General features: G+C 42.4%; 3 protein-coding genes across 3 annotated transcripts; all 3 read left to right on the top strand.

Annotated features, from left to right (window-relative positions):
- The first annotated feature begins 795 nt into the window (after positions 1-795).
- Positions 796-7649, top strand: LOC118793550 (sialin-like). Its single transcript, XM_036551811.1, has 11 exons — positions 796-1084; positions 2682-2869; positions 3175-3408; positions 3673-3760; positions 4017-4103; positions 4326-4444; positions 4950-5111; positions 5723-5855; positions 6334-6481; positions 7023-7113; positions 7518-7649. The coding sequence occupies exons 1-11, from the start codon at positions 997-999 to the stop codon at positions 7647-7649; spliced, it is 1470 nt and encodes a 489-aa protein (XP_036407704.1). The 5' UTR covers positions 796-996.
- Positions 7650-11475: 3826 nt separating this feature from the next.
- On the top strand, positions 11476-17872 carry LOC118772355 (elongation factor 1-alpha 1-like). The gene is made up of 8 exons (XM_036520619.1): positions 11476-11584; positions 13422-13599; positions 13832-14011; positions 14344-14640; positions 14789-14939; positions 15981-16237; positions 16382-16616; positions 17101-17872. Exons 2-8 carry the CDS (start codon positions 13456-13458, stop codon positions 17223-17225), a joined length of 1389 nt encoding a protein of 462 aa, XP_036376512.1. The 5' UTR covers positions 11476-11584; positions 13422-13455; the 3' UTR covers positions 17226-17872.
- Positions 17873-18957: 1085 nt separating this feature from the next.
- On the top strand, positions 18958-26571 carry LOC118775025 (cyclic GMP-AMP synthase-like). Its single transcript, XM_036524708.1, has 6 exons — positions 18958-19074; positions 21842-22289; positions 22864-23089; positions 23437-23694; positions 25051-25150; positions 25342-26571. The coding sequence occupies exons 2-6, from the start codon at positions 21846-21848 to the stop codon at positions 25676-25678; spliced, it is 1365 nt and encodes a 454-aa protein (XP_036380601.1). The 5' UTR covers positions 18958-19074; positions 21842-21845; the 3' UTR covers positions 25679-26571.
- The last annotated feature ends 908 nt before the right edge of the window (positions 26572-27479 follow it).

Raw genomic sequence — 27479 nt, 5'->3', positions numbered from 1 at the left:
TTACTTTCAGCTCATCAGTTTTTCTTCCTGCTAGAAACACTCTAACTTAGTTCATCGTGGGGGCGGGTGACATTTAGTTTAAACCTGCTCAGTAAATATGTCTATGTGTGGGCCCACTTTCTATGGGCAGTGTGGACTAGGGCTAGCTCATAGTAAAGCCAAAGTGTATCTACACATGGGCACTAACAGTATCCACTTGTAGGAACAGGAGTGCAGGCCCTATTCAGGCTGGACCACAGTTCCCATAGTAAACCCACAGTGGGTGCTAGCATGACCAGTTTGGGCCAGTGTCATGACCTGGCTCAAAGTCATGGCAAAAAGTGGACAACCACCCCAAGCAGTTAGCAATCCAAATTTATTAAAGAATTACTGGTGAAACAAATAGGCAGGTGGGGAGAAAGAGGCCTCATGGGGTAAAAGACCTGCTCCCAGGTGGCTCCAATAAGCAGCCACTAGAGGTCCACACTGAAAGAGAGCACAGGTTAACAAGCACAGGTAACCCCAAAATACCACACCGTAGGGAAAGCTACAGAAATCCCTTTTCATGTCAATACATGTTTTTTATTGATGTTGAAATTCATAATAATATTAATTTGTATAAACATTCAGGATTTTTATATACCAGACAATGAGTCAGCCCACACGTCACTGATTGGTCAGGGACAAAATTTCCATTCCAGTCACTGGGCTTAATAACAGAGATTTTCTACATTTCCTCTTGGCTAATACACAGATTTACCCACTGAAAACCCCTTCTGCTCATTGCGCATGCGCGATGTCTTCCGGTTTCAGATTTGACCGTCAGTGCTAGTGTTGTGGGTGAAGACGCGGCGTAAGACTGGAAGAAAGCGAGTTAAGGCAGATAGTTGAAGCTATGACCTTGCTAACTAGTTAGTAACGTAGTGCGCAGCTGACGGAAAACACCATCTAGCTCTGAATGGGATGACATCGCCACATTAGTTTCTAGCAGTTGTAGAGCGCCCATTCGTCTGTGAAATGGAGGATTTGTCTGCATCAGATACTGAGACTGACGACTATGAGCATCCTTTGCTGCATAGAAAGGACAACGATAAAGTTGAAAAAGGTGAGCAAAAGGGAAACGATATTGACTAGGTAGTTGTCTAGATATCTTACCTGCTAACTCGTTTGCTTGCCAGTCAGATCTTTCAAAGCGCCCCAGGTTACACCCAGGATTACTTGTAAAACACTGAATGAGCCAGTTGTGGTTGTTCAGCTACAGTAACTAACGTTCGATTGCTAGCTATATGTAGATAAAGATATCTGTAGATTCCGCAAAATGGAAACTAAATACACAGACATATAGCAAACACCCAATAGCGGAGATCCATCCTAAGCTCTACAGCTAACTGGATAACTAGCTCGCTGAAAAGATACAGCTGTCATGTGATTTCGAGGACCGGTTTGCTTGCTTCTCGTTGGGCTTATTTGTGTTGACAGCGAGGCTTGATAAGCATCTTTGATGCTGATCAGTGCTGCTCAGATTTAACTTCTCTTTAAATCACCCGGACTAGTATTGGGTTAATGTTACTATGCCGGTTACAAGAACCCGTTCACTTATACAAGAGCCCATTCACACACCTGACTCTGTGGAGAATCAGCATTAATATTGTCTTGCCATTCAGAGGTCCACGGGTTGGTCAGCTAACTTACTGCGACCCTCGATTTGCCTCTTTTGTTTTTTTTTAGAACCCTGGAGGTCTACGTGTTATACCTTTATAACTGAGAGATGGATTTAAGAATAAGAGTTGAAGTTGTTTTCTTGTCCAAGGGATAGCAGTGTGAATGAGAAGTGGTCTTGGAATTGCATGGCAGGCAGTGAGGAGTGTTGGTAACTTTGTACCATTGTAAGGTGATGTGCGAATATTTTTATCCTGGGAGGTCGTGGAAAAGTCAGAGTAAGTTAATACAGATAATTCTTGCTTTCTCTGTCACAGCCAGGGAAAAATGTGCATCACGCTTGTGAACTCACTCTCGTGAGGTCATTACCATCAAGTAACATTTCTGACATATCTGTGATGTTCCTGTAAATCTTCTTTTTGTAGAAAGTGCCACAATATGTGTAAGATTACAGATATTGAGATTAATATTGCTGTATGTAATAATTAATTTGATTGCAAACGATTTAATATTATTAAATTCCATATACTATGTACACAGAATACATCTTTAACTGGACTGTTAGAATAACTCATCCTATCTTGAACAGAAACACAACCATTATAAGGTCATATTTCCACAACCTCATTTGCTTATCAAATTCAGCATGATAACACGTGGTCATAGTATGATCATAGCTATTGAACCAGCACGAGCATTAGCGCATGAGTGCCAAACTAACAAATTAAAGCTGCCGTTCTGTGGTTGAGTAATGTGTACAAATGAAGAGAGCGTTGAGCTTTGGGATGATCATGAAGATACAGGTATGGAGGCAGAATACCCGTTTATTACTATTTTTGCACATGCACATGCACAGCTTCAGAAATTGCCGTGGTTGTTAATGGTTATGTTCTCAGGACACCTACAAGAGATAAACTTGCATTAACTACCACGTTTAATGGTAGTGCCTTTGGCTTGGACACATTTTTGAACTGTTGTTTTTGTTGCGTGTGTGTGTGCGTGTGCATTTGTGTGTGTGTGTGTGTCTGTGTGTGTTTCCAAAGCCCCGGCATGCTGCTCTTCACGCTATGGCCTGGCTCTGCTGTCTTGCTATGGCTTCTTTGTGGTCTACGCTTTGCGGGTAAACCTGAGTGTGGCCATGGTCGACATGCTGAACACAAACACTAGCGGGAATGAGAGCTGTTCTGTGTGCCCCAGACACGAAGGAACCAAACCAAAGCACAATCACACGGTCAGTCTGAGTCTCTTTTTTTTACCATATGTCAGTGGCTTGATCACATCCTCCCAATGCTGTATGGAATGCGATATAACTGGAATGTAAACCGTCTCCAGTACATTGGTTCTTTGATGCAGGAACTAAAATTTAAAATGAATTGATCATTTAAGGGATTGCAGCAGTTTGATGTTCACTGTAATGAGCAGTACACACTCGTTGCATCGATCTCATACCTTAATACCGCCATCTTAATACCGTCTATGTGATTCAGCTCAGTCCTCCGGGTCCTCCAGCAGTGTTGGTATTATCATTGCCTGCAGGCGAGAGTGTACGACTGGGACTCCGAGACGCAGGGCTGGATCCTGGGCTCATTCTTCTACGGCTACATCCTGACCCAGATCCCCGGAGGGTACCTGGCGCGCAAGTATGGGGCCAAGTGGCTGCTGGGCTTTGGCGTCTTTGGCACCGTGGTGTTCACCGTGCTCACCCCGCTGGCGGCTGACATGGGAGCCGGCTACCTCATCGCCGTGAGAGCGCTGGAAGGCATCGGAGAGGTGCGGGCATGTCAAGCGTTCTGTCTGTCATTTTATATTCATAGGCCATTCCTTTGCTTTCCTAGGGCTGGGCGTGTTTGTTCTGGAGTCCAGATGTCACCCAGCCACAATCATGCAAAGCCACGCAGTCTCCCAAAGTGAAGGTCCTGCACGCAGTGGCAGCCGTAGCTGCATAGACTTGAAAGTGCTCATTCCTTTCCTGCACGTGCTGCCTGCATAACTGTTTTACAGTGACTCAGAGCCGGCTTTCATCATGTGTTTTAGGGAGTGACGTTTCCCGCTATGTACGCCATGTGGGCCTGCTGGGCTCCGCCCCTGGAGAGGAGTCGGCTGCTCACCATTTCTAGCACAGGTACAGAAGTGGACCGGTGGGAGCACCCCACCTTGTTCTGTCAATAAGGTATAATGTGATATCCTTCTAGCTTTTACTCTTTTTGTTGAATTTATTGCTCCTTCACATAAGCATGATATGAAGTCTGTTCACGTGCAGAAAATGTTGTGTTGGTATAATTTCTAAACGCTTCTAAAATTTTTATAACCAGTGTTTTGTCATAATATGTTTTCATTCCTTTTTAAGATGAAGCATTTCTTTCCCTGTATTTTACTAGGTGGCCAGCTAGGTACTTTGGTGGCCCTTCCCTTGTCTGGTTTGATTTGCTTTTATCTGGACTGGACATATGTGTTCTATATATTCGGTAAGTCTGTACCCCCGATCACTGTTACACATAGTCAAGATACTGTAAGTGTGCTGTAGTTCTTTGGACTTGGAGTCTCTGTGAGTGGAGTGCTGTGACATAAGGGTCTGACTTGGAGTGCTGTGACATAAGGGTCTGACTTTGTTGATTGTAGAGAGTGGGCAGACCGTCAGGTCTGTGTCTGGTTTGATAAAGAGCGCTGTCTCGCCTGTGTTTCCGCAGGAGCTGTGGGGCTGGTGTGGTTCGTCCTGTGGGCGTTTCTTGTGAGCAACACACCAGACAAGCATGAGAGGATATCAGAGGTGGAGAAGCTGTACATCAAATCTTCTCTGAAGCATGAGGTACGGCAGAGACTTTGCAGAATGTCTAGCCGTGGCTCCTCAGCTGTTTCCTGCTTTAATAAGTGACGCGTACAGCCATGCGTGACAAGGAAGACTTTAATAAGGGCATCTCAACTGTTTTGTCTCAAAGAAGGCGATGACATATTAATTGTGTCATGTAATGTTATGTATGTGTAATGTAATGTAATTGATTAGACTCAAGAGTCTGCCGAGCCCAGTGCCTCTACATTTGCATCCACTGCAGTTATTTTTCTTTGTCACATTCTGATGTTTATTAATATTATAATAATGTTTATAATACTCTATTCATGTTAGCGCCATGCACCATATACTACATTTCCAAGCACCGGAGTCACGTGATGCATTCGGTGTACTCATAAGTTTCCAGTGCCATGTTTTGAGGGACTTAATATCAGATAGAGAGATAGATAGAGCGTTGACTATTGCCGGATGGGGGTCAACAGCAGTTGCTCAAGGATTTTCAATGCATTTTGTTTCTGCAAAGCTCTCTCCCTCATCAGACCACATTCCTTGGGCATCGATCTTCTGCTCCGTGCCAGTCTGGGCTATTGTCGTTGCCCATTTCTCCTTCAACTGGACCTTCTACACCCTGCTAACTCTACTGCCCACCTACATGAATAACATCCTAGGCTTCAGTATCCAGCAGGTGACACGTCCGTAGATAACGCTGTGCAACTTGTATTCGTAGTCTTTTTTACGGACAGATGCTTTTTGCACACCTGTACTTCTTACTGGTGTGTTGACAGTGGTTTTAATGGCTCTAACCTCTTACATGCTATTAAGACTCCAACCCCGAAATCACCTGATGTTCCAGCTATTACCATTACTGCGCACTGCTCATGATTCTGTCCAGCGAAGAGCTGCTGTCAGGATAATTGGGCTGGATATGAATTTCAGAATCAGAATCAGAATAGACTTTATTGTCATTACACGGTGGGGGTACAACAAAATTGTGGGTGGTCTGCAACAACAGCCAACTGTGGAACATTTATATAAACACAATATAAATAAGGTACACGACATAAAATATAATATAAAAAAATATACAAAATATACAATAAAATACAATAAATACAATAAAATACAAATTTAAAAAGAAGACACATTGTAAATAAAAAGAAATATTAAGAAAAACTTGTGCATTAATATGGCCTTTTAAAAACTACTTAAAGTGCACAGGTGTCAGTATTTGTTTTCCCGAAGTACTGAATCGTTTGGTCTCTGTGCCCCCCCCCCCCCCCCCCCCCCCGGCAACAGAATGGGTTCCTGTCCGCGCTGCCATACCTGGGCGGCTGGGTGGTGGCACTGCTGGGAGGACAGCTGGCAGACTGGCTGCGTGAGAGATGGCTCATCTCCACTGTGGTCGTGCGCAAGACCTTCAGTGCCCTAGGCAAGTCACGCATGCTTCCAGGACCCAATTGCTATTAAAAAAAAAATGCCGCTAGAGCTGCAGATAAGGTTTTCAACTTGAAAGAGCCATTTTGACCCAACTCATTTCAATCTTGAGTGGATGGTGGATTCAAAAACCGTAAATGGTATATAATTTGTGGTAAGAGAGCAAGTCAACATGGGGTATTCATTCACTTGTTACATATGTATTCATTTATTTACTTGGGAAACGCCCTAGCGCACCTGTAGCAGTGTAGGGCAACAAAGACAGCAGTAGTAGGTTGTATCTGAAGTGTGGTCCAGTTGTTAAGATGTCATTATTGTTTTTCTTTGATGTGCAGCAGAGTTAGATTTAGATGTTTATCTGTGTATGTATCTTTTGAGGGAGATTTGGTGATGCCGAGTTCCTCTCGGTGTGGTTTGACCAGCGTGACAGGACGATGTGTTGCACGCGTGCTAATCCTCATGTGCTCCATCAGGGATGATCGGCCCGGCGGTGTTCCTGGTTGCAGCAGGCTACACGGGATGTAACTATGTCCTGGCAGTGGCCTTCCTCACCGTTTCGTCCGCTCTGGGCGGCCTCTGCTCCTCTGGATATAGCATTAACCAGCTGGACATTGCACCTTCGTAAGCCCTCCCTCCTCGATTTTTCCCTCTCCTCTCTGCCTTTGCAAAAAGGTGTATTTCCCATCTCTGTTCAAATGGATTATAAGCTTTCTGCCCTATGATCCCCAAAAATTCTGTTTGTCAAAGAATGAGATTGTGTTCTATATCTTTCACCAACCTTTTTCTTGGTTAAACGTACAGGCTGACAGTGCAAGTAGAATGAAAAGAAAAGGTCATTGTTGGCTACAGTTGTTATGAAAGGCCTTTTATGTAATGCTGCGGCTTTAAGCTTCATTATTTTTCTCTGAAGAAAAAGGCAGTGAAACTGCGGTGGTGAAGCAGCAAACTGTGGCTGTGCTGAGGGGTGCTTCCTATCTTGTGATGCACTAAAATTTTAATACTTTCATTACTTACTCTACTTAATTTCCTATTTCATTGCAAAAGAGATGCATATCTATACCTTATCAAGTGTGGATTTGTACATTATCTTGTTTGGGATTGAATTTCAGTATGTTTTGCATTAATTATGAGCCTACCCTCACCCTGAAACTCTTGTCTTTAGTTATGCAGGAATTTTACTGGGCATCTCTAACACGTTTGCTACAATCCCGGGCATGGTGGGCCCAGTCATAGGCAGGGCCTTGACACACTCTGTAAGTACTGTTTGTGTTGGATTATTTAACTTAAAACCAGTTTGAGGGTACACAAAAGGGTATTCAATGCTAGAGTGTAGTCTCTGTTGTTGCTTTAGCTAGACATGAGAGAATTCCAAAGCTTCTGTTAATATGAGGATTAAAAAGAGAGTCTACATCTTTCTGGGAAAATACCTTAATATCTGCGTATTCGATTAGGTAGCAAGCAATCTGGCGTGGGAAAGGCCACCCACAGAGTTGTGGTAAACGTAGTTTTTTAGAGCATTAAAAGCACAGTAATGGAAGTGTGTTTACGTGCAGAAAACAATGTGTATCTGTTCATGTTGCTACATATGGTGCACATTGATTTCATATCATTCCCCCAGTCTGTGCTGGGCTAACGATTATGCATTGTCTTGTCGCAGAACACCATAGAGGAGTGGAAGATTGTGTTCTACATCTCTGCTGGGATCAATGTGTTCGGTGCCACTTTCTTCACTGTGTTTGGGAGGGGGAATATCCAGCCTTGGGCCATGCCTGATACTCATGGAGGCTGAAGATGCAGGAGCAGTTCCACATCGGCTGACTCACAGCACTTTCAACTACAGACATCATGTGATCAGGCTAGCTCAGGGCTGGTACCAACTGAAGTCTTATTCAAATACCTTATTTTCCTTTGTTTTATTTTTCTTATCATAAGAGTGGCGTTGAGGGGTGATGCTTGTCAATCAGCTGTTCCTAAAAACTGTCATCTGTGTGATGTAATGGGAATTGTTTTTCTTTTGTTAGTCATAGTTATCCATTATGACAGTCTTTACATTTCCAAAAATCTATGGTAAACAGGTTATAGGCTGTGTCAAGTATTTGCACAATAGAAAGGGAATTGCATGTTGTCGTCATTTCTGGACAATTATGCTGTTATAGGGAGTTTTATGTGATTTTGTTTACAGTACATTGTTACATAAATTGCAGTCAAATTGTGTTTTTCAACTCCATGCAAAGAATTGTGCCTTTCTCTTACAGTGTTTATTGTTTTTATTTTTCCATTGATGTGATCGACTTAAAACATTCCAACTATCGTAAAGGTGGATCTGCAGCCAAATAAGGTGTCTCCCTCACAAGGTACTCAATAAAGGGATGTTAATCTCTCTGGCAGAGACTCTGTACTCTATAAACTGTGGCTTTAATATTGATATTAAAAGGTATTCCTTAAAGGCACTTTGCAAGGTAGCATGAGAAAATAGAAGTATCAAGCTTTAAATTTCAGTTTCTGTCAGCCTTTTCAGGCCAATTGACTCAATGTGTATTCACTAAATGCTTTGCCTTGGAATTTACCCCTTTTATTTTTCCAGAAAGTTCCAGTCAGATGTGTTAAATGACATTTGGTAAATAAACAACTGAGAGCAGGCCTAAATGACCTTAGGGCCAATAGTAAACAGAAAAGTAACATTAGTGTTTGCTCACTGTCTTGACAGAACACAAACTAAGAGATCAGAAATAAAACTGCTCTCAAATATTTATAGAACAGTGTTTAGAAATCTCCATACAATGACAGAAGTAACCAGGGATCAATCCACCACATTTCTCCCAAAAATAACATTTCTGTTTCTGAGGAGCTGAATGCTTGTTTCAGACTTCCAGGTATCATATTACTTTGACAGAAAGGAGTAGTGAGCCTGTTTTGAATTAATTCAGTGTAAATAACTCTGGAGCTGAGAACATGAACATACAGTGCATTCAGAAAGTAATCAGACCCCTTCACATTTTTCACATCTTGTCATGTTGCAGCCTTATGCTAAAATTGTTTAAATTCATTTCTTCCCTCAGCAATCTACACTCAATACTCCATAATGACAAAGCAAAAACAGGATTTTAGAAATTTTTGCAAATTTATTAAAAGTAAAAAATTTGAAATATCACATTGACATAAGTATTCAGACCCTTAACTCAGTACTTAGTTGAAGCGCCTTTGGCATTGATTACAGCCTCGAGTCTTCTTGGATATGATGCGACAAGCTTTACACACCTGGATTTGGGGATTTTCTGCCATTCTTCTCTGCAGATCCTCTCAACCTCTGTCAGGTTGGATGGGGAACGTCAATGGACAGCCATTTTCAGGTCCCTCCAGAGATGTTCAATTAGGTTCAAGTCCGGGCTCTGGCAGGGCCACTCAAGGACATTCACAGAGTTGTCCCTAAGCCACTCCTGCATTCTCTTGGCTGTGTGCTTAGGGTCATTGCCCTGTTGGAAGGTCCACCTTCAGCCCAGTCTGAGGTCCTGATCACTCTGGAGCAGGTTTTCATTAAGGATATCTCTGTAATTTGCTCTGTTCAGCTTTCCCGCAACCCTGCCCGGTTTCCCAGTCCCTGCTGCTGAAAAACACCCCCATAACTGGATGCTGCCTCCACCATGTTTCACTGTTGGGATGGTATTGTGCAGGTGATGAGCGGTACCTGGTTTCCTCCAGACATGATGCTTAGAATTGAGGCCAAGAGACCAGAGAATCTTGTCTCTCACAGTCTGAGAGTCCTTTAGGTGCTTTTTTGCAAACTCCAAGCAGACTTTCAGAACGGTGGAGTGTTACAGTGATGGTTGTCCTTCTGGGATTTCTCCCATCTTCACACAGGATCTCTGGAGCTCAGCCAGAGTGACCATCAGGTTCTTGGTCACCTCTCTTACCAAGGCCCTTCTCCCCCGATTGCTCAGTTTTCCCAGGCGGCCAGCTTTGGGAAATCTCCTAGTTGTTCCAAACTTCTCCTATTTAAGAATTATGGAGGCCACTGTGGTCTTGGGAACCTTCAATGCAACAGAATTTTTTTGTAGCCTTCCTCAAATCTGTGCCTCGACACAATCCTGTCTCTGAGCTCTGCAGGCAGTTCCTTCAACCTCATGGCTTGGTTTTTGCTCTGATATGAATTGTCAGCTGAGAGACCTTATATAGACAGGTGTGTGCCTTTCCAAATCATGTCCAATCAATGGAATTTACCACAGGTAGACTCCAATCAAGGTGTAGAAACATCTTGACAATGAGCAAGAGAAATGGGATAAATACTTATGTAATGTAATAATACTTATGTAAATGTGCTATTTAAGTTTCTTATTTTTAAAAAAAATTCAAAGATTTCTAAAATCCTGTTTTCACTTTGTCATTATTAGTGTAGATTGATGAGAAAAAAAATGAATTTAAATGATTTTAGCATAAGGCTGCAACATACCAAAATGTGAAAAAAGTGTAGGGGTCTGAATACTTTCTGAATGCACTGTAGTTACATTTCATATGCTTTTGACGTCCACAGAGAATTAGTCTGTTTAGAGCAATGCTATTCGTTTCACTGCACGATACACTCAGCATTCTTTCTTAATCAGTCTAGTAATCCATTAATACAGTGACCTACATATTTATTCACACCATTGATAAACTGTAACAAAACGTGATGGAGCAGAAATCACACTAACTCTTACACTCCAAACTAAACAGGGTAACATTGTATTTTACAAACGATTGTATTTTCCATAAAACATTAAAACATAGCCATCAGTTTTTTTTTAATATATCCTCATTTGGTGATTTCCTGATACTAAGAAGTTGGCATCCATTCCTGTCGCGTTTTATAATGCCGAGCCACCTCGCCTTAGGGATTTTTTTTTTCCATTTGTCCAGGGAGAGGTTAGACAACTAGTTTACACTTGTCAGATGAAGCCTAGGAACATTATTTTGTTTTCTTCGTGAGACACCGATGCATGTTTGCATGTTACTGAGGTAACATTGTCTTGTAGTAAGCGAACAACCCTGAATGCTGTGAATGCTTGATAATGACGTTTTTTAAAGACGCAACATTCCTGGGAAAACATATGCCGCTTTTTACAACATTGTTACTATGTAGAATTAAGCCTATGGTAGAATGAACAGAACAAAATACTGAATTAGGTTTATTGTCACTTACTCAGTTATTTTCTGTTGAATCGTGTTTTCATTCAGATTTAACAAGACTATGAATTAATACGGAGGGCAGGGTATGACACTGACTAAAACGCAAGAAAATGGTAAACAGCAAAAAAAAAAAAAAAAAAAAAACAAACAAAGAAAAAAATCAATCTGGCCAGACAGTTTTTGAGACTAGGGAATGCCTCCCAATTAACTTTATTCACCTATGCAATAACCATTGCTCCAATGCATCTCATTTAAATAATTATCATGTGAAAATGTTAGCATGGCCTATGAAGAAGACTCCTGAATGTATTCAGAGCCAAAAGGACCTCTTGCTTGTCGGACAAATGCGGGAGATATATTACCCGCCACAGCAGGCTATGATCACAAGTAGACGGTGCCTTCTTAGCGTTCCTTGTGATGCACTTGCCTAGGCTTAGAGGGGGTTGCAGCAATGACAGCCCTGCCGACAATACCTACACCCCCTCCACTCGGAGATATAAACGGATCAGCACCAGTGAACTGTCTTTCTGCGCCGAACGTGGACGGCGGCCATAAACTCAGGTAACAAATTTGCATTGATGTCTAGCAACGCAATATCTTTCATTTGCTCCAAAAATGTGACTGTCGCAAAACGAATTTTGCATGAGAACAGCGAATATAAACGAATTCAAGGGGATTTTTCTGATGAAGTGTTGTCATTGTGGGACATTTTGATGTTGGATGTAACGTTAGACATCAAGTAACAAGCTATTAGCCAGTTAGCCGGCTAGTTTACAATAACTGATGTCTTACCCTAACGTTAGCTTCTGGAGGGGATAAGAGAACATGGCGTGGTTGCATGGGGGAGGGGGTGCAAACGAGCTCTCAAATTATCAGTTGCCCTTCACCGTTATTCTAAGGATAGTTTTAGCTAGCCGGCTAACTAATCTGGTTAATGAACTGGATACCTTGCTGCCTAACTTAAGGGTATATTCACAGGAATGGGTCAAGACTGGTGTAATTTGTATTCTGTCTGTGTTCTGTGAAATGTATAAGGTGGTTTGCCAAGTTAAATAAAAATATTGATTTTAAGGTACAATGTGATTAATGCAGACATACAGCCAGCTGACCGGCAACAGTAGATTGACTGCCTTGCCATAATTTCCGAGGACGTTAAAATAATAGTAATAATAAAGAACAAACCTTATAAATGTTGCTTTTAGAATGCGCAGTGTTTGACGTTAGCTGGCTAAAGTCATTGTAGACATGAATGGCAGTTTCATTAGCTAGCTACTCTAGCCAAGTTAGAAGGCAGTAGTCTTATATAGTACCTTATATAGCTCGGTTGCTTACATTGTTTAAACAACTAGCCAGCAACTGTTTGTGCAGGTTTGACGAATAACTATTTTTGTAATTTCAAATTATGTTTAATTCTAAGTTACAGCCAGCTGGCTACAGTAAATGGATGTGACCGTGATGTCTGACTCATTGAGAGGATTCAGTGCATGAATCACATTGATTTTTATCAGATGGTCATGGTAGACAAAGGAGGGTTACCATATCTGAATTAATTTATGCTCTCAGTCTTTTCATTTGTTTTCCTGCATTTTGACGTGCTCTAACAAGTTGGGAGTCAGTGCTCTGTGTTTAGTCAAATGGCTGCTATTCATTTTCAGTGGCTATAGGAGTTGTTCACCACAAAATGGAGGGCACTCTGACTAACAGTGCACACCCTGCATGTTCCGTCACCTTGCGTGGAAATAAAACACTGTCCCACTGGTAGCTGCTGTTCGCTGCTGAGGTGTGAAGTGTGCTTGGAGGGTGGCTGTTTTTGCCATTGTGCTTGGGAGTGTGAGGTAAGGGAAAGGAGGGCTTCGAGCCTGATGCAATCCTGTACCAACGGCGGTGCACTGTCTGCTGCTGACTAATCGGATATTCCAGGGGGAATGAGGTGCAAGGTATGAAGCTAGTAATGTTTGAATGGAAGAATATTTGCGCTTGTAAGCCTGACCTTAGGAGTAAGGGCTGCTGTTTTAAGACAGAGTTTTCAGTCGCAGTCAGAACAGGTCTCGGTGTCCTGTCTTTATGTCCTTGGGGCGCTGCTCCCCTCCAAGGTAGGAGGTGGTCTGCAGCACTGTATTCTCGTTCCTGTAACATTCAGCATTATACTTTTTTATGAATGAGTGGAATATGACATGGACATTTTGGCTTGACATTTTTTACAGAAACATTATTAGGCAGGAGGTACTATGGAAGAAATGGTAGCTGGTTGCTGCCTAGTGATACTATTCCATTTCAATTTTTTGGAATGACTGCACACTAAATACTCAGCCGTGCAAGAAGTGGCCAAAGTTTGTTGCATCAGACGAGTAAATAAATGGTCCTTATTGTTAATTTTGTAATCTGGTGGCCATTTTAGACTTGACTGTGCCGGTGTCGTGCTAAACTAAACAATGGGGAAAGAAAAGCTCCACATCAACATCGTCGTGATCGGCCACGTCGACTCCGGCAAGTCCACCACCACCGGACACCTCATCTACAAGTGTGGTGGCATCGACAAGAGGACCATCGAGAAGTTTGAGAAGGAAGCTGCCGAGGTATGGTACCGCCAGTTGACAACAGTGATTGTTTTTCTCGTGAGTCATCTATGTTTCACCAGCAGAAATCAACAAGCCATTTTAATTTTGTCCAGCATCAATTTCTTCAGGAGTAGAACTCCTGCAGTTGGAGAACATTCATATTATTTGTGCTGGTACATCTACCTAGACAACCACTTAGCTGCACTGCTTGTTTGAGTGTCTCACCTGTGCTGATGTTTTGTTTTCCAAGATGGGCAAGGGCTCCTTTAAGTATGCCTGGGTGCTGGACAAGCTGAAGGCAGAGAGAGAGCGTGGGATCACCATTGACATCTCGCTGTGGAAGTTTGAGACCAGCAAATACTACGTCACCATCATCGATGCACCTGGACACAGGGATTTCATCAAGAACATGATCACTGGTACTTCCCAGGTCTGTGTCAACCACTGTCAAGTTCAAGTGCAAGTGGGAGTAAATGCTGATGCGGTTTAACAAGCACAATGTGTTATTTGATTGAAAAGATGTCTGTGCTGGTGTCCTGATTAGACGCTCACCAGAGTGGGTCCCGTGACTAGTGGCCTGGGCACTTTTGGGATCACGCTGGTGGTGATCTCTGCTGCCAAAATAATGCCGAATGAGCCAGACTGCCAAGCACCAGTGTAGGGATGGGTGCTGGAGCATGTGACTTAATTTGAGGGTATTGCTACAACATGATTACAGTGTTCTGTGTGTAATTCTGATGAGCATTGCTTGTTCTCTCCCAGGCGGACTGCGCCGTGCTGATTGTCGCGGCCGGCGTGGGTGAGTTCGAGGCCGGCATCTCCAAGAACGGGCAAACCCGTGAGCACGCCCTGCTGGCCTACACCCTGGGAGTCAAGCAGCTGATCGTGGGTGTCAACAAGATGGACTCCACGGAGCCCAACTACAGCCAGAAGCGCTACGAGGAGATCGTCAAGGAAGTCAGCACCTATATCAAAAAGATCGGCTACAACCCCGACACGGTGGCATTCGTGCCCATCTCGGGCTGGAACGGGGACAACATGCTGGAGGCCAGCCCCAATGTAAGCATAAGGGGGGCTTTCTGACCCAGGGCAGACCTTGCACCTTTGACTGACCTTGTAGAGAGCAGCAGCATTGGTCATCTGTACATTTAGGCATTTGGCGTTTCTGATCCCTCCTGATGCATTCGTTTTTGGGTTACTCGTTCAGATGACATGGTTTAAGGGCTGGAAGATCACACGGAAGGAGGGGAATGCGTCCGGGACGACGCTCCTGGAGGCCTTAGACGCCATCCAGCCCCCATCGCGCCCTACAGACAAACCCCTGCGCCTGCCTCTTCAGGACGTCTACAAGATTGGAGGTGAGGGGCAGAAAAATGTTGCGTGCGCACTCGGTGGAATGTGTGGTCTTGTATGGTGTGGAAGTTTGCATGAACACGTCTGCTAAATTCAGCATCTAATTAATAAGACAGTAACAGGTCTGTCTGAGGTCAGTAACAGTAACATAGTAACTGAGCATGTCAAGGAGTAGTGGTTGTTTTAACTATTTATAATTTCAACAAGTACATTATCTGAGGTGAAGTCATGGGGCTGGACAAAGGCGTGTTTTCAGCACATTTTCGAAAATAACTTTTTTATTTGTCTGACAAATGCTGCTGACAAGTAGATCTGGATTATTCTGAAAGAACCACATTTGAGATGTAAATACTGAACTCATTTCAAATATCACCTTCTATATAACCTTTGTTACTCATTAATTATACAAATTGAGTTCACTACCTCAAACATAATTCTCTTAAAGCATAATTTACCTTGGTTTTCCAATTATAGCTGTAGTTTACTAACAATATGATATTGAAAGAAAATGAGCTTTACCGCTCAGGAGCATTGATATTTCCAAAGGTCCAAAATTCCTGCTAACCAAGGACACGTTACTAGAGTTGGGACCGATCGATCCAATATCAGTATCGTGTGCTGATACTGACATAATTCACCCATCGGATATCAGACTGACGTTACCGATCCAGATTCTATAGTCTGATGTTTTTATGAATTATAAATATGTAGCCTAATAATACAATTTTAAGCCCATAGCCAAAATGTTGTAGCACAAATTAATTAATTAATTAGTAATTAAACAGTTCTACAACGATATCCAGTAGTCCGCATATTTTTTTGTCTTCCAGAATTCTGAGTTAGACATACAGGCGGAGCCCTGGAACATTAGTCTGCAACTGAGCGGGCTAGTAACGTTAACAGTTGGCTGTCCTTAGTTTGGAGATATTTTAGTCCCGAAGCACAGAAAAGCAAGACAGCAACTTTGCATGCAAAGCCAACATTGAGAGGTGGAATTTGTGCTGCATTCATCTGCTGAATTATGTGTGCGTTCATCAATGTGCCAGGGATCGGGACCGTACCCGTGGGCCGTGTCGAGACGGGGATGCTGAAACCTGGCATGGTGGTGACCTTCGCCCCCGTGAACGTGACTACCGAGGTGAAGTCAGTGGAGATGCACCATGAGGCTCTGACCGAGGCCCTGCCTGGAGACAATGTGGGCTTCAATGTGAAGAACGTCTCCGTCAAGGACATCCGGCGTGGCAATGTGGCCGGTGATAGCAAGAACGACCCACCCCAGGAGGCTGCCAACTTCACCGCACAGGTGAGGAGGTGGGGGGGACTGTCTGAAGTTGAGTCACAGCAACGCCGAGGATGAGCATGATGACAGCTGCAAGGATAACAACAGCCGTGATCACCACTGTAAAGGCAATGATGAAAGCCGTTCTCCTTTTTTTTTTTCCTTCAGGTGATCATCCTGAACCACCCTGGTCAGATCAGTGCAGGCTACGCCCCCGTGCTGGACTGCCATACCGCCCACATCGCCTGCAAGTTTGCTGAGCTGAAGGAGAAGATAGACCGACGCTCGGGGAAGAAGCTGGAGGATAACCCCAAGTCCCTGAAGTCTGGAGACGCTGCCATCGTGGACATGATCCCTGGGAAGCCCATGTGTGTGGAGAGCTTCTCTGAGTATCCCCCACTTGGTAAGTGCTATGGGCAACCTGACCTCAGCTTGCCTATATTATGTTGGATCTTAGCTTGCCTATATTTTGCGGGATCCTAGCATGCCTGTATTGTAGTGGACCTTAACTTGCCAATACTATGTTGTTGAACAGTCAAAAAATACCCACTAATGGTTAAAAGGGAAGAAATTTAATTTTGGTTGAGTGAATTTAAAGATAAAACATGTTGATGTGTCTGTCTGACCATTTTATGGTTAGAGTTCAGATTTTATGTACCTTGCAGCTACCCTAACCCCCAAAATATTGTGTATTAAATTACATGGCAGGCTTGTTTGATACAAAAAACTGCAGCTGTGGTAGAAGCATGCACATACTCATGTTCCCTTAAAATGATGGCAGGTGTAAAAAAAAAATATATATATATATATATATTCAGTGGCTTGTCATCTTAAATTCCATATCGTACTCAGCATGCGAGTTTCTTCTGTGCTTCCTCCCGCCCCAGGGCGCTTCGCGGTGCGCGACATGCGGCAGACGGTGGCAGTCGGGGTGATCAAGGGCGTGGAGAAGAAAGCTGCGACCACTGGAAAAATCACCAAGTCCGCCCAGAAAGCACAGAAGGCCAAATGAACGTTGTGCTGGGCTGCCGACTCCAGGGTCACCCGTGGCAGAACAACGCTCTCCCAACTCTTCTTTCCAGTTGGCCTCCTAAGTTCCATAGTCAAAGACTGGTTAATTATTACAATGCATCGTAAAAGTATCAGGAGGAAAACAACCTAATAGTAATATCGATAATGATGCAGATTGTGTACCGTTGTATTTATGTTTTGTTCACTAAATTCTTACTACCTAGTTTTAAATGTGTACTTTTACATGGGATCAGCAGCTTGACAATAGGCATTGTGTGTGAGAGGCATCAGCGTGAGAAAACTGGCACCCTCTCCTTCATGCCTGCATCTTGTAGTCCAATTTTCACCTTCTTGCTTTGAGTGTTTGCACATATACCAGGTGTTTGTTCGCTGTAATGAAACTTCATGCGGTTTTAAACAATAATAAAATGTCAGCCTTTCAGTAGTAAAAGAAATAAATGCCGCGTTGTGTTCTATCTTAAAGGGAAACCTGTTTTCGAAATCTGTTGCCATGAGTGCATGCATAAATGACATCTTGTGCACTTAGCATTGCTTAAGTCTTTACCTGGCATTTTAATTGGCATTTACTCCTGCTTGCACTTGAACTTGACTTTGGTTCCTGCACCTTATTGTTGTCTGTGGGCAAAAGCTTTCCTATGTAACATTAAAGATGTCTCAACAGTTGGCACGTCTCCGATTCCTTCCTGCTTTATTCATAACTGCGCTGTTTTCACAGCGCAGTTGGGACTTTTAGGCAACACAAACATAGATTTCACTGTAGCTTTATTGGTATGTAGCTACTGTTTTGTTAACTTCTAGAACTGTTCAGACCCAGTTATTCATATTACCTTAATGAAGAGCCCTTTAAGCAGGTTTCAGTGGGGTTAATCCCCTCCTGCTGTGTACCATTTGTGAAGATTCTTTTGAAGATATTAAATGTGCGGTTTCCCTCACCATCATTAACATACATTACTAAACTGTATAACATCACTTGGCCAGTTTCATTCAATGTTCCCTTAAGGCTGAATATTTCCCAACTGTTGGATGGGAACATGTTCTGATTACGCAAAATAAGCAAGACTTAAGGGGCCTCATTGATCCGTCCAACGAGCTTTAATTTCATGGGATCAGCGACTTGTGTAAGAAAGTGGTCTTGGAGCATACAGTATATCCCTGGCCACTTTCAAGATAGGCAAGATGGTCACAAGATGGCGCTCCTGAACCATAAATGGAACGAATTTCTGCAGTCAAACGCAATGCTTTACCAGAGCCCAGACTTCTGCTTATAATAAGTTAATCCATTACACTACTGTTTCCGCCCCAAACTGTTAACTTCACTACAAAGTTAAAGTCACTACATTCGACTATATTTATGACATTTATATTTATACCACATGTGTGATGTCAAATGTGTGATCATGGTACATTACAATAGGCCTTATTTTTGTGGGTCTAAGGATTCCATTACATATTTAATTTCTAGCAAACAGACCGGCTATCATTTCATTGTTTCTGCAAAGTTGATTAGTTGCTATTTAGTTGCTAAATTACAGAATTTATTTAAAAAAAAAAAAAAAAAAAACAGTTGGAGTTCGCCCTCATTGGGTGCCTCCCAAATCAAATTCAAACGATATGATTTAAGGTGTCATGTCCCCGCCTTGTTTGCACGTACTAACACCGCCTTGACCAAAAAGCGCAGCGTTATCAGGAGCGCTGCGATTGGACGTGCGTAATTCAAAAAGAATAGTGTATCAGCCCCATAGACCGCAGAATCGTCGTTTATTTGTTGCTTTTACTACGCTGTGAATCTAGTATCGCACAATCCAAGCGTCTCTGGTTTCATCACTTTGGTAAGATATTTTATGAATACCTCTATATGCTTTATTATGTTTGCACGATCTCCATCGATGCCTTCTTGTTCTGCTTACAGAACTCTAAACTTAAAATAAAAGTTATTGTCCAGTGTATTAATTCCTTATAAAGCTAAATTTTCATCAGACAACAAAAAAGAAAAATGTTGAGAATAGATTATTCATAGCTTTAATATTTGCTACCAGCTATTATTTGTGGTACTTTTCTTTGTACTTTTCGAGACCATTTTCCTTCTCAATATAGTGCCAAGAACTGGACAAGTTTAAAGGCGGGATCTGACGAATGCATTGTATACCATTGATACCTGTTTGATTTGTTTGATACCTGTATACCATACCTGTTTGATTTTCCCCTTAAATCAAATTAATTGACCAGGCACCCTGCGTTGATACAAACAGACATAGTATTACGGCCAAGTCATTTTTGCATTGGCACATACCTGTGCAGCTGCCCTACAATAATCCTGCTTGAAATTGTTACTGTGCACATAATTTAATTCTATGTTCGACGATGTTAAAGTTCATATGGATAGAAAGTGAACGATTAAAGGTAGGCTGATGCCAGAAACAAGATAGGAGCCAGTGCGCTGGGTAGTGAGGGGATAGATTATTTAGTCCCATGGGCGCCAGTTTGTTTTGAAAAGGGCTGGGGACAGCGACGCATTCGACGTTTTTAACTAACTAAAGGCTTTCAAAAAGTGGTGGGGACATGTTCCCAGCGTAAATGATGCCTATGTTTAGTCCATACCTGAACAAAACGTGTGTGCATTTGCTGAAGAATGTGCAAAGTGTGGTTGACTGTGTGCATTATTGACGGTACGTGTGTGTGTGTGTGTGCGCGCACGCGCGTGACTATTCATGTTTGTCTGATCACGCTCGCATTCATGTTTGTGTATGTGTGTGGCTCATGGGCGTTGCTAGAGCCCTTTTACTGGGGCATGTGCCCCAGTATTGATCTGCTGTCCCCCAGTAAAATCTCACGATCGAGTTTTAACAAGCTCCTTTGGTAGTGGATTAATTTAGATTTATAGTAACGGGGAAAGAATGGATTTTTTCTGTAATCTACAGTGTCAAAGCAACGCAGTTTAACCCAAAATACAATATGAGGCGCGCACCTTGCGGTCCGGGTCCGTACACCGCGGCGCACACATTAGCAGTGCGCATGTCGTAGCCGGTGCACCGCGGCGCGCACGCAGCAATCCCGTGTGTCGGCACGCGAAACAAGAATCAGAGTTGAGCTGTGGTGGCTGGTGAGCTGGGAACAGGGGAAGCTGAAACATTACCTTTACATCTATCATTACTTTCAACCTGTTTCCCTTTATCCTCCTTGATTAACAATAAAAAATAATTCACAGAATAATTGACACCAATCGCGTAAATGGAGTAAATGCTTACGCTTTTTACGCAGATTGTCTGGTCTGTGTGCTTGCGAAAGCTACAACGTGAGATTGTTTAATTAACAAGAATGGCATTTATCGATTTAAATTACGTTAAATGCTCATGACACCTCACAGCTTTTGTGAGGTCTGTGTTCTAAACGTTATTGTTCATTGCACTCAACCTAACCTAAAAGTTTATTCTCAGTAATTTAAATCGATCTAACTAAATTTAGCTCCGTTTTGTAATTTGAATTTTGTAACACAAGAAAGCTTTAATGTGAAACATTTAAGAGAAAGCTTTGGGATTACTTGCCATTTAATTGTTCAAATTGCCATCCTTGTTAATTAAACAACCTCATGCTGTAGCTTTCGCAATAGCGCAATAACTACAGACAAGGTAAAGTTTCAGCTTCCCCTGTTTCCAGATCACCAGCCGCCACTGGGATTGAGGAATGCAGGACTAAATACAAATATGCAATAGTTTAATGACTTGAGTTGGGTTTTGTTATTATTTGCATATGCAGGGTATGACTTTTATGCCTAAAAACACATTGAGATGGTTCATGATGTATGTCGAAATAAATATTTTCATAAAGATTAATATCTCTACATTTTTACCTTTACCAGTAGTTGTTTCAGTTTCAGCAGCAGCAGTATGGCAGTAGCAGTAATAGTGGGCTAAGCAAGGGAAGTTCATATAGCACATTGTATAGCACATTTCATAGCAGGCATTCAAGAAAAAAAATTGTGTGATTTGTCACTTGTCGAATGTGGTCAGAGTGAGGGGATACCAAAGACTGAATGAAGGCTCATAATTCAAAAACCATACATCACAGCCCTAAACCAAAGACATTGTGAGAATCTGCACAAGTGTACCTCTGTTTTGATGTATAATTTATGCGTGTAGTGCCTTTGGCCTGTACTCTAAAATCTTCTAATATCTTTTTTAATGGGGTAAAATTAGTGTTTTTTAAAAAATTATCATTAAAACTATAAAACTATGAATTCATAAAAATACAAGCACATCAGTCGTGAATGAACCGGTCGATTTGCACTTTGGGCAACCACACTAATAAGGGACACGAGAACAGTAGTGTCTAATAAATAAGATGAATGAAGACTGATACTCAGCTGATATCCTACTGGACATCGTTACTGACCGGATGCTCCTGGTCAACGGTCACCTTTTAACTTCATGTGGTTAGTCCTGCATTGGAGTCAGTGTGAAAGTTTTGGAATGGGTGATATTTAACAAATTTCAACTTTCAATTTCGGTGTGCAACAGGACTCTGGCATTTCAGTTGGTGTAAACAGTACATTCAGCTGCACTTCTAAATTCACTTTTTAACACATTGCCTCTCTTGCAGGGCAATGACTGGGCGAGGAAGAACCCATGCCACAAGCCCTGACTGTGATCAGATGTCTTCACCACGGATGTGCCCTGCACATACTGGCCGTTGCAAGGCGACATGCTCCCGTGTAAAGGCCTCCAGCTTGCCTGAGGTGCCCCGGACTGGCAGAGAGCGTGCACGCTTCAAGTCAAAAGAGCGTGGTCGCGCCACCTCTGCGGAAAGGGCCACAAGTCCCATGAAGAAAACCGAACATACTTCCAAAAGAAAAAACGCCACATGTTCTCCTCTAAATAAAGTGCTGATGGAAACCCTTGACAAACTAAAGATCAAGAAACAACTTAGGTCTGAAGCAACAGCTGTTGTTAACGAGATAGTGGAAAACATCATTAAACATATGAGGACGACCGAATGTTTCTATAATGTTAAAAAAAGAAGCACTGGTAGCCAGTATGAAAATGTGAAGGTAGGCTTAACAAGTGTGGCCGACTCACTATATATCTAATAGCTGTGTCATCTCGCATAATTTGAGGAAAATGTACAGTTAGTTTTGATATCTTTACTATTCTAAAATGTTGAAAATAATAAAAATAAAGGTGTGTACATACTTTTGACTGATACGGTAAATTACTGAGAATTTCTGGATCTTGTTAGAGGTGTGTGCCAACGTCCCTTAGGCTGGCACTTGATCCATACTTTACATCCCTTTGTGTAATTTTATTGAGACAGATGAGGTGCTGTTAGCTGTTACAAAGTCCCAGACAGCGGCTTCTGTGTTGACTAGGTGAAGTACACTAGTCCACTAGAGCAGCCGCGCATTAGGGATGAAGACATACTTGGGTATCAGAAAACAAGTCTGCATTGACTTACAGTATATCCCTGTGAGGCACAACATAATGCCTTCATTACATTTAACATTATGATTAGCCAGGAGGCACCCAGATGCTTTTCCATATTACTCACATTTTCTTCTGTATTGGCACTCAGTCTATTATCCCGTGATAACATTACCTACCACTATCACCTTCATTACCAACTAGATCTCTCAACCTGACGAGTTTGATGTGATGCTGACAGTCCCAGTCCAGAGTGTGATTGTCCAGCCATTTGACGTAGAGGGGGCATTCTACACCGTGGCATTAAAAGGCTATCCTCGAAAACACCCACTGAATAACTTTGTGCAAGAGGATGGAAGGTCCATTTCTGCCTCTGCAATGTTGGAGCAATTTAGAACACATGTTATAAAAGCTGTCAAGCACATGGCAGGTGGGTAATTAGTTCTATGGCGGGACACACAGTGTAAAACCCATTCCTGTCTGTGACATTGATATACATTAGTGGTTAATGACCACTATGGTTAATGACCACTATGTTTGAAATGGTGGATTTTGTTTACAGGAAAGGTATGGGTAAATATAAATGGTACACTAATAAGTCACCAATTTAGGTAATTCCATTGATTGAACTTTTTTAAAGGAAAGTGATTCCTTTTTCTGAATTTTTCTGAATTTTCCTTTTTCTGAAGGAGTACTCTGAATTGTTTCTGAAGAAATTGTTCAAACGACATCACAAACAAGTACACAAATCGGCATTCATTTCATACCCTTTTTCAGATGTGAAAGTGGAGCGCAAAAAGAGAGGCTGCCCAGCAGTGACACTGCAGATTGAGGAGAAAGACTTGCTGATTGGATTGGACGTCGTCCTCGGGCTAGAGGTCCGCTCCTGCTGGCCCCTGCACACTCAGGATGGCTTCAGAGTTGAGGAGTGGCTCGGGGCCAAGACAAGGAGGGACTTCACATTTGAACCGTTCTTCTTGGTGCCGAAGTATGAAGGTGCAGGGAACGAACAGATGGATGGAGTCTGTGCCAAAGGTTAACTTCTCGCTCCCACACCTGAGGTTTTAAACGTCTTGGATTAAGTTGTCCGATGTCAACAGACGTCAAGATGACAATCAGTTATTAAATGATCTGGTCATACATACTTTCAGAGTAAGTTGTTGAATTAATGTCTGAGTCTAAATTCAGTCATTACAAACAACCCAATTCACACATGTGAGAAGGAGAAAGTTCAGTATCTTTTGATTGTGACATAAATAGTTGGACTAGGTTCAAGTATCTAACTTTATTAGAACATATTAGTTCAAATTCAATATTAATCTAATAATCAATGTTATTTCTGGTAAGGAGGTGCATGAAGCCTGATTCTGGTCATTCCTCTTTCATGGGAGTATGGACTGTCCACACTATAGTTCATATAGAGCAGCTTTTCAAAGAATGTGTGCTATAGGCAGAGAGGGCACATAATTGAAGTGTATGTTCTGACATGCTAACACATGCACATTTTCCCTAACAGGGTTACAAAAACATGGCTCTGCCTTCTCTTTCCTTTTTGGCATTTATATTCTTTTCAGCCCTCCTATTAAACGAGTTTGTTCCACCCTGTGTTACTAATGATTCACAGTTAATTTAGTCAGTTTCAGCTGCCTAGCCACTCTTCGGGTGATGTGGGTTGCATAGCCAATAATTATCAAGCATTTACTGTTAAAGATCAGCAAATCAAAATGGGTTTCACTCTGAGGGTTTCAGAGGGCTCCAGGATTGCTCAGTATTTTGAGTACAAGCTGAACTCTATGGCCCAGGTCTGATTGTAAGCTAACAATGAGTGGGAGCCCACAGCAGTGGAACAAGTATGGTTTTATTCCTCACTATTGAGAGGGTTAGGTTGGTCAGCTAGAGGGTTCCTTGACCCTCCACCCTCAGTTGAGTGGTGACTTTCAGTGCAAAAAATAGTTGTTCACTACATTTGAGTATCTCGGTGAATTTCATTCATCTTTTTCTCTGCCTTTGACCCCCAATGGTGGAACGACCTTTCACAGTCATCCATTCTGCCGAGTCCCTCACTATTTTAAAGAAAAATCTGAAGACACAGCTGTTCCATTGTCAGCTGATCACCTGAATCACGACCATCTAAAGCAATTCCATATGTCCTTATGTCCTACACAAAAATTAATGGTTTAATGCACTGCCTACCCGCTAATTTGTACCTTGTCTGGCCATCTATTGAAACTAGGTCATTCAACACTTCTGTTATTGTGACTCCTTGTATGGCTTTCGCTTGTGTTGTACTCTGCCTCATGAGTCGATGGATAAAAGTGTCTGTCAAGTGAATAAATGTAAATGTACTGGTAATGGCATCAGATTAGGATCCATGGTGTTTGTATTGGACAGATGCCTGGCGAATCTCCTTTTCACATGTGGAGAAGAGCATTTTGAAGAACCACAGTCAACTGAAGACCTGCTGTAAGACAGGCGGGACCCAGTGTTGCAGGTAGGGAAAAACACACACCTGTTTGAAACAAATAACCAGATGCAGTGGGTGTCAGAATGGTATTACAAATCCAGTAGTATTCAGGCATATTTTGGATGGAAGCATGTAAAGAAATTGATTCCCCTTTACATATATCTCCCATTTCCTCTTAACAAAGAACTGACTCTTAGGAAATGCTGTTCTTTTCCAAGGAGGCAGTGTCTGAAACTCCTGAAGTACCTCTTGGTCCAACTGAAAGAGAAGTACCCGAAGGAGCTTTCAAAGTTCTCTTCCTACCAGGCTAAGACTGCACTCTTCCATGCCTGCTCCGTGAGGGTGAGCGACAAGGACTGGGAGATGTCAAATCTGGGTGACTGCTTTCAGCAGCTCCTGGGCGACTTTGTAGCCTATCTCAGGGCTGGCCATCTCCCCAACTTTTTTGTTCCCACCCACAATCTGCTCGGCTCCAGGTACAACCAAAGAAGCCGGAACCTCCTGGCAAAATGTATTGAATTTGAACAAAATAACATGTTTCCCATTTTTCGTTAGTGACTAAGTATGAATCATTGGGAGAGCGCTGTTATAGCATCCACTTCAATCGATTCTTTAAGAATCATCACCTGTTCAGGTAAGGTCATTTAGTAAAGTCACCCTCTTCTGTAGGCTACCACAGGAAAAAAAAGCCTGATTTCAAAGTCCTTTTTTAAACCGTAAGGCTTTACACCTGCCGACAATGTTGTGAGATCTCCCAATCAGACTACAACCCTGCCTCGATTGCATAAGTCACAGGAGGCTGGCTTTTTTGGTGGTTCCAATAATATGTGAGCCCTCTTCTTAGAGCCTTCTTCAGGAGCCCATCTTTTTAAGCAGTAACTTACCATATTTAACACTCTCAGGTGTTTAAGCGTAGATTAAAACTTATCCTTTTAGTCTGTTCTGTAATTATATTGGGTGCTGACATGGAGAGCAATTGTGCAGGGAAGGGCGAGAGCAGTCACCCCACCCTTCGCTACAAGTTGTGATTACGGAAAATTCTGATGCTAAGGACTGTCATTGCTGTTCCCTCTTTATTAGTGTTTCCCTGCCTTTTCAGTAGGGTTTTGCTGTTCATGGGATGGATCCAGGGCTGGTTCTAGGGGGGTACTGGGGTGGGCACTACCCCCCTCCAGATTCATCCCCCTCCCCGATAAACATGAACAAAACAATAGAACGCTAAGAAAACGGCAAAGAACTTCATAACAAAGTTGTCCTCCAAAGAATGGGGTTGGTGGTGGGCTGAAAACAGATGAGAAAACCTTTACATGTAGTCATTGAGCAGGCACAAATAGGGGTGGGACAAAATATCGATACGGGAATATATCGTATTACTTCCTCTTGCGATACGTTATCGATACACTGGCGCCAAATATCGATATTTTTATTAAAACATGCAGGCGCTCCAAATGGATTCCTCCACCAATTTGACTTACCAGAGTGGCTACTTTCATGACTTCTCGTCCTGCTTTTCAAATGAATGAGGGTAAAGTTGTGGTGAAGAAATGCGCACAACTTCTCTTTCTCAGTCCTCCCTGGAAATGAGATCTGTCCAACTCAATTTCAGTAAGTAATGCTGACTAAACAGTTTGGATGGCAGAGACTGTTATAAGTAGCTAGCTTCAGTTCAGTAGTAAGCCAACTTGGCTAGGTAGCTCCTACTTACAAAATTGTCTAAATTGAAAGGTACTTTACAATTATATTGCTAGTATTCTGCATGATTAGGCATTTAAACAAAAGCTTATCTACCTAACATTATCCAAAAAACACAAAGTGGTTAAAGCATCACAGTCTCAGCTCAAATTCATTGTTGGTTCCCATCAGCAATTACTAAGCTAACGTCACCTAGTCTCTTCCCTGACCACCCTGAACGTAGCTCCAGACCTACACCCTGGTGGTACTAGCTAGCTAACGGCTAGCTTGTGAATGTACACTGTTACGTTGCATAATCCTTAAACGTGTAGACGTTCATTTTAATAACTTGCTTTGCGGTTAATCTGATGACCTACTTATGTTATTATCGGACAACTGACCGCCATAAAGATGTAACAACTGTAGGAACAACTAGCTAGCCAGCTAGTTGGCTACCTATAATGTCATGGGTTGATGAAAACAGGGAATCATTTAACTGAGATAAGTTAGCTAATGTTTCCTAGCTGGCAAAGTAGTTGCGTTATGCAATTTAAAGAGGAAAATATATCTTCACTTACAGCTGTCATGTCGGCCAACCGGTCCCTCATCACTTCTTTTTTTCTACCAAACATCAGCTAGCGTGCTAGCTAACGTTAACTCCCTCTTACAATGTAATCCATTGGCA

Source organism: Megalops cyprinoides, chromosome 1 (genome assembly GCF_013368585.1).
Source record: "Megalops cyprinoides isolate fMegCyp1 chromosome 1, fMegCyp1.pri, whole genome shotgun sequence".
NCBI lineage: Eukaryota > Metazoa > Chordata > Actinopteri > Elopiformes > Megalopidae > Megalops > Megalops cyprinoides.
Note: the sequence above shows the minus strand (reverse complement) of the source record. Positions and strands in the feature narration are given on the sequence as shown.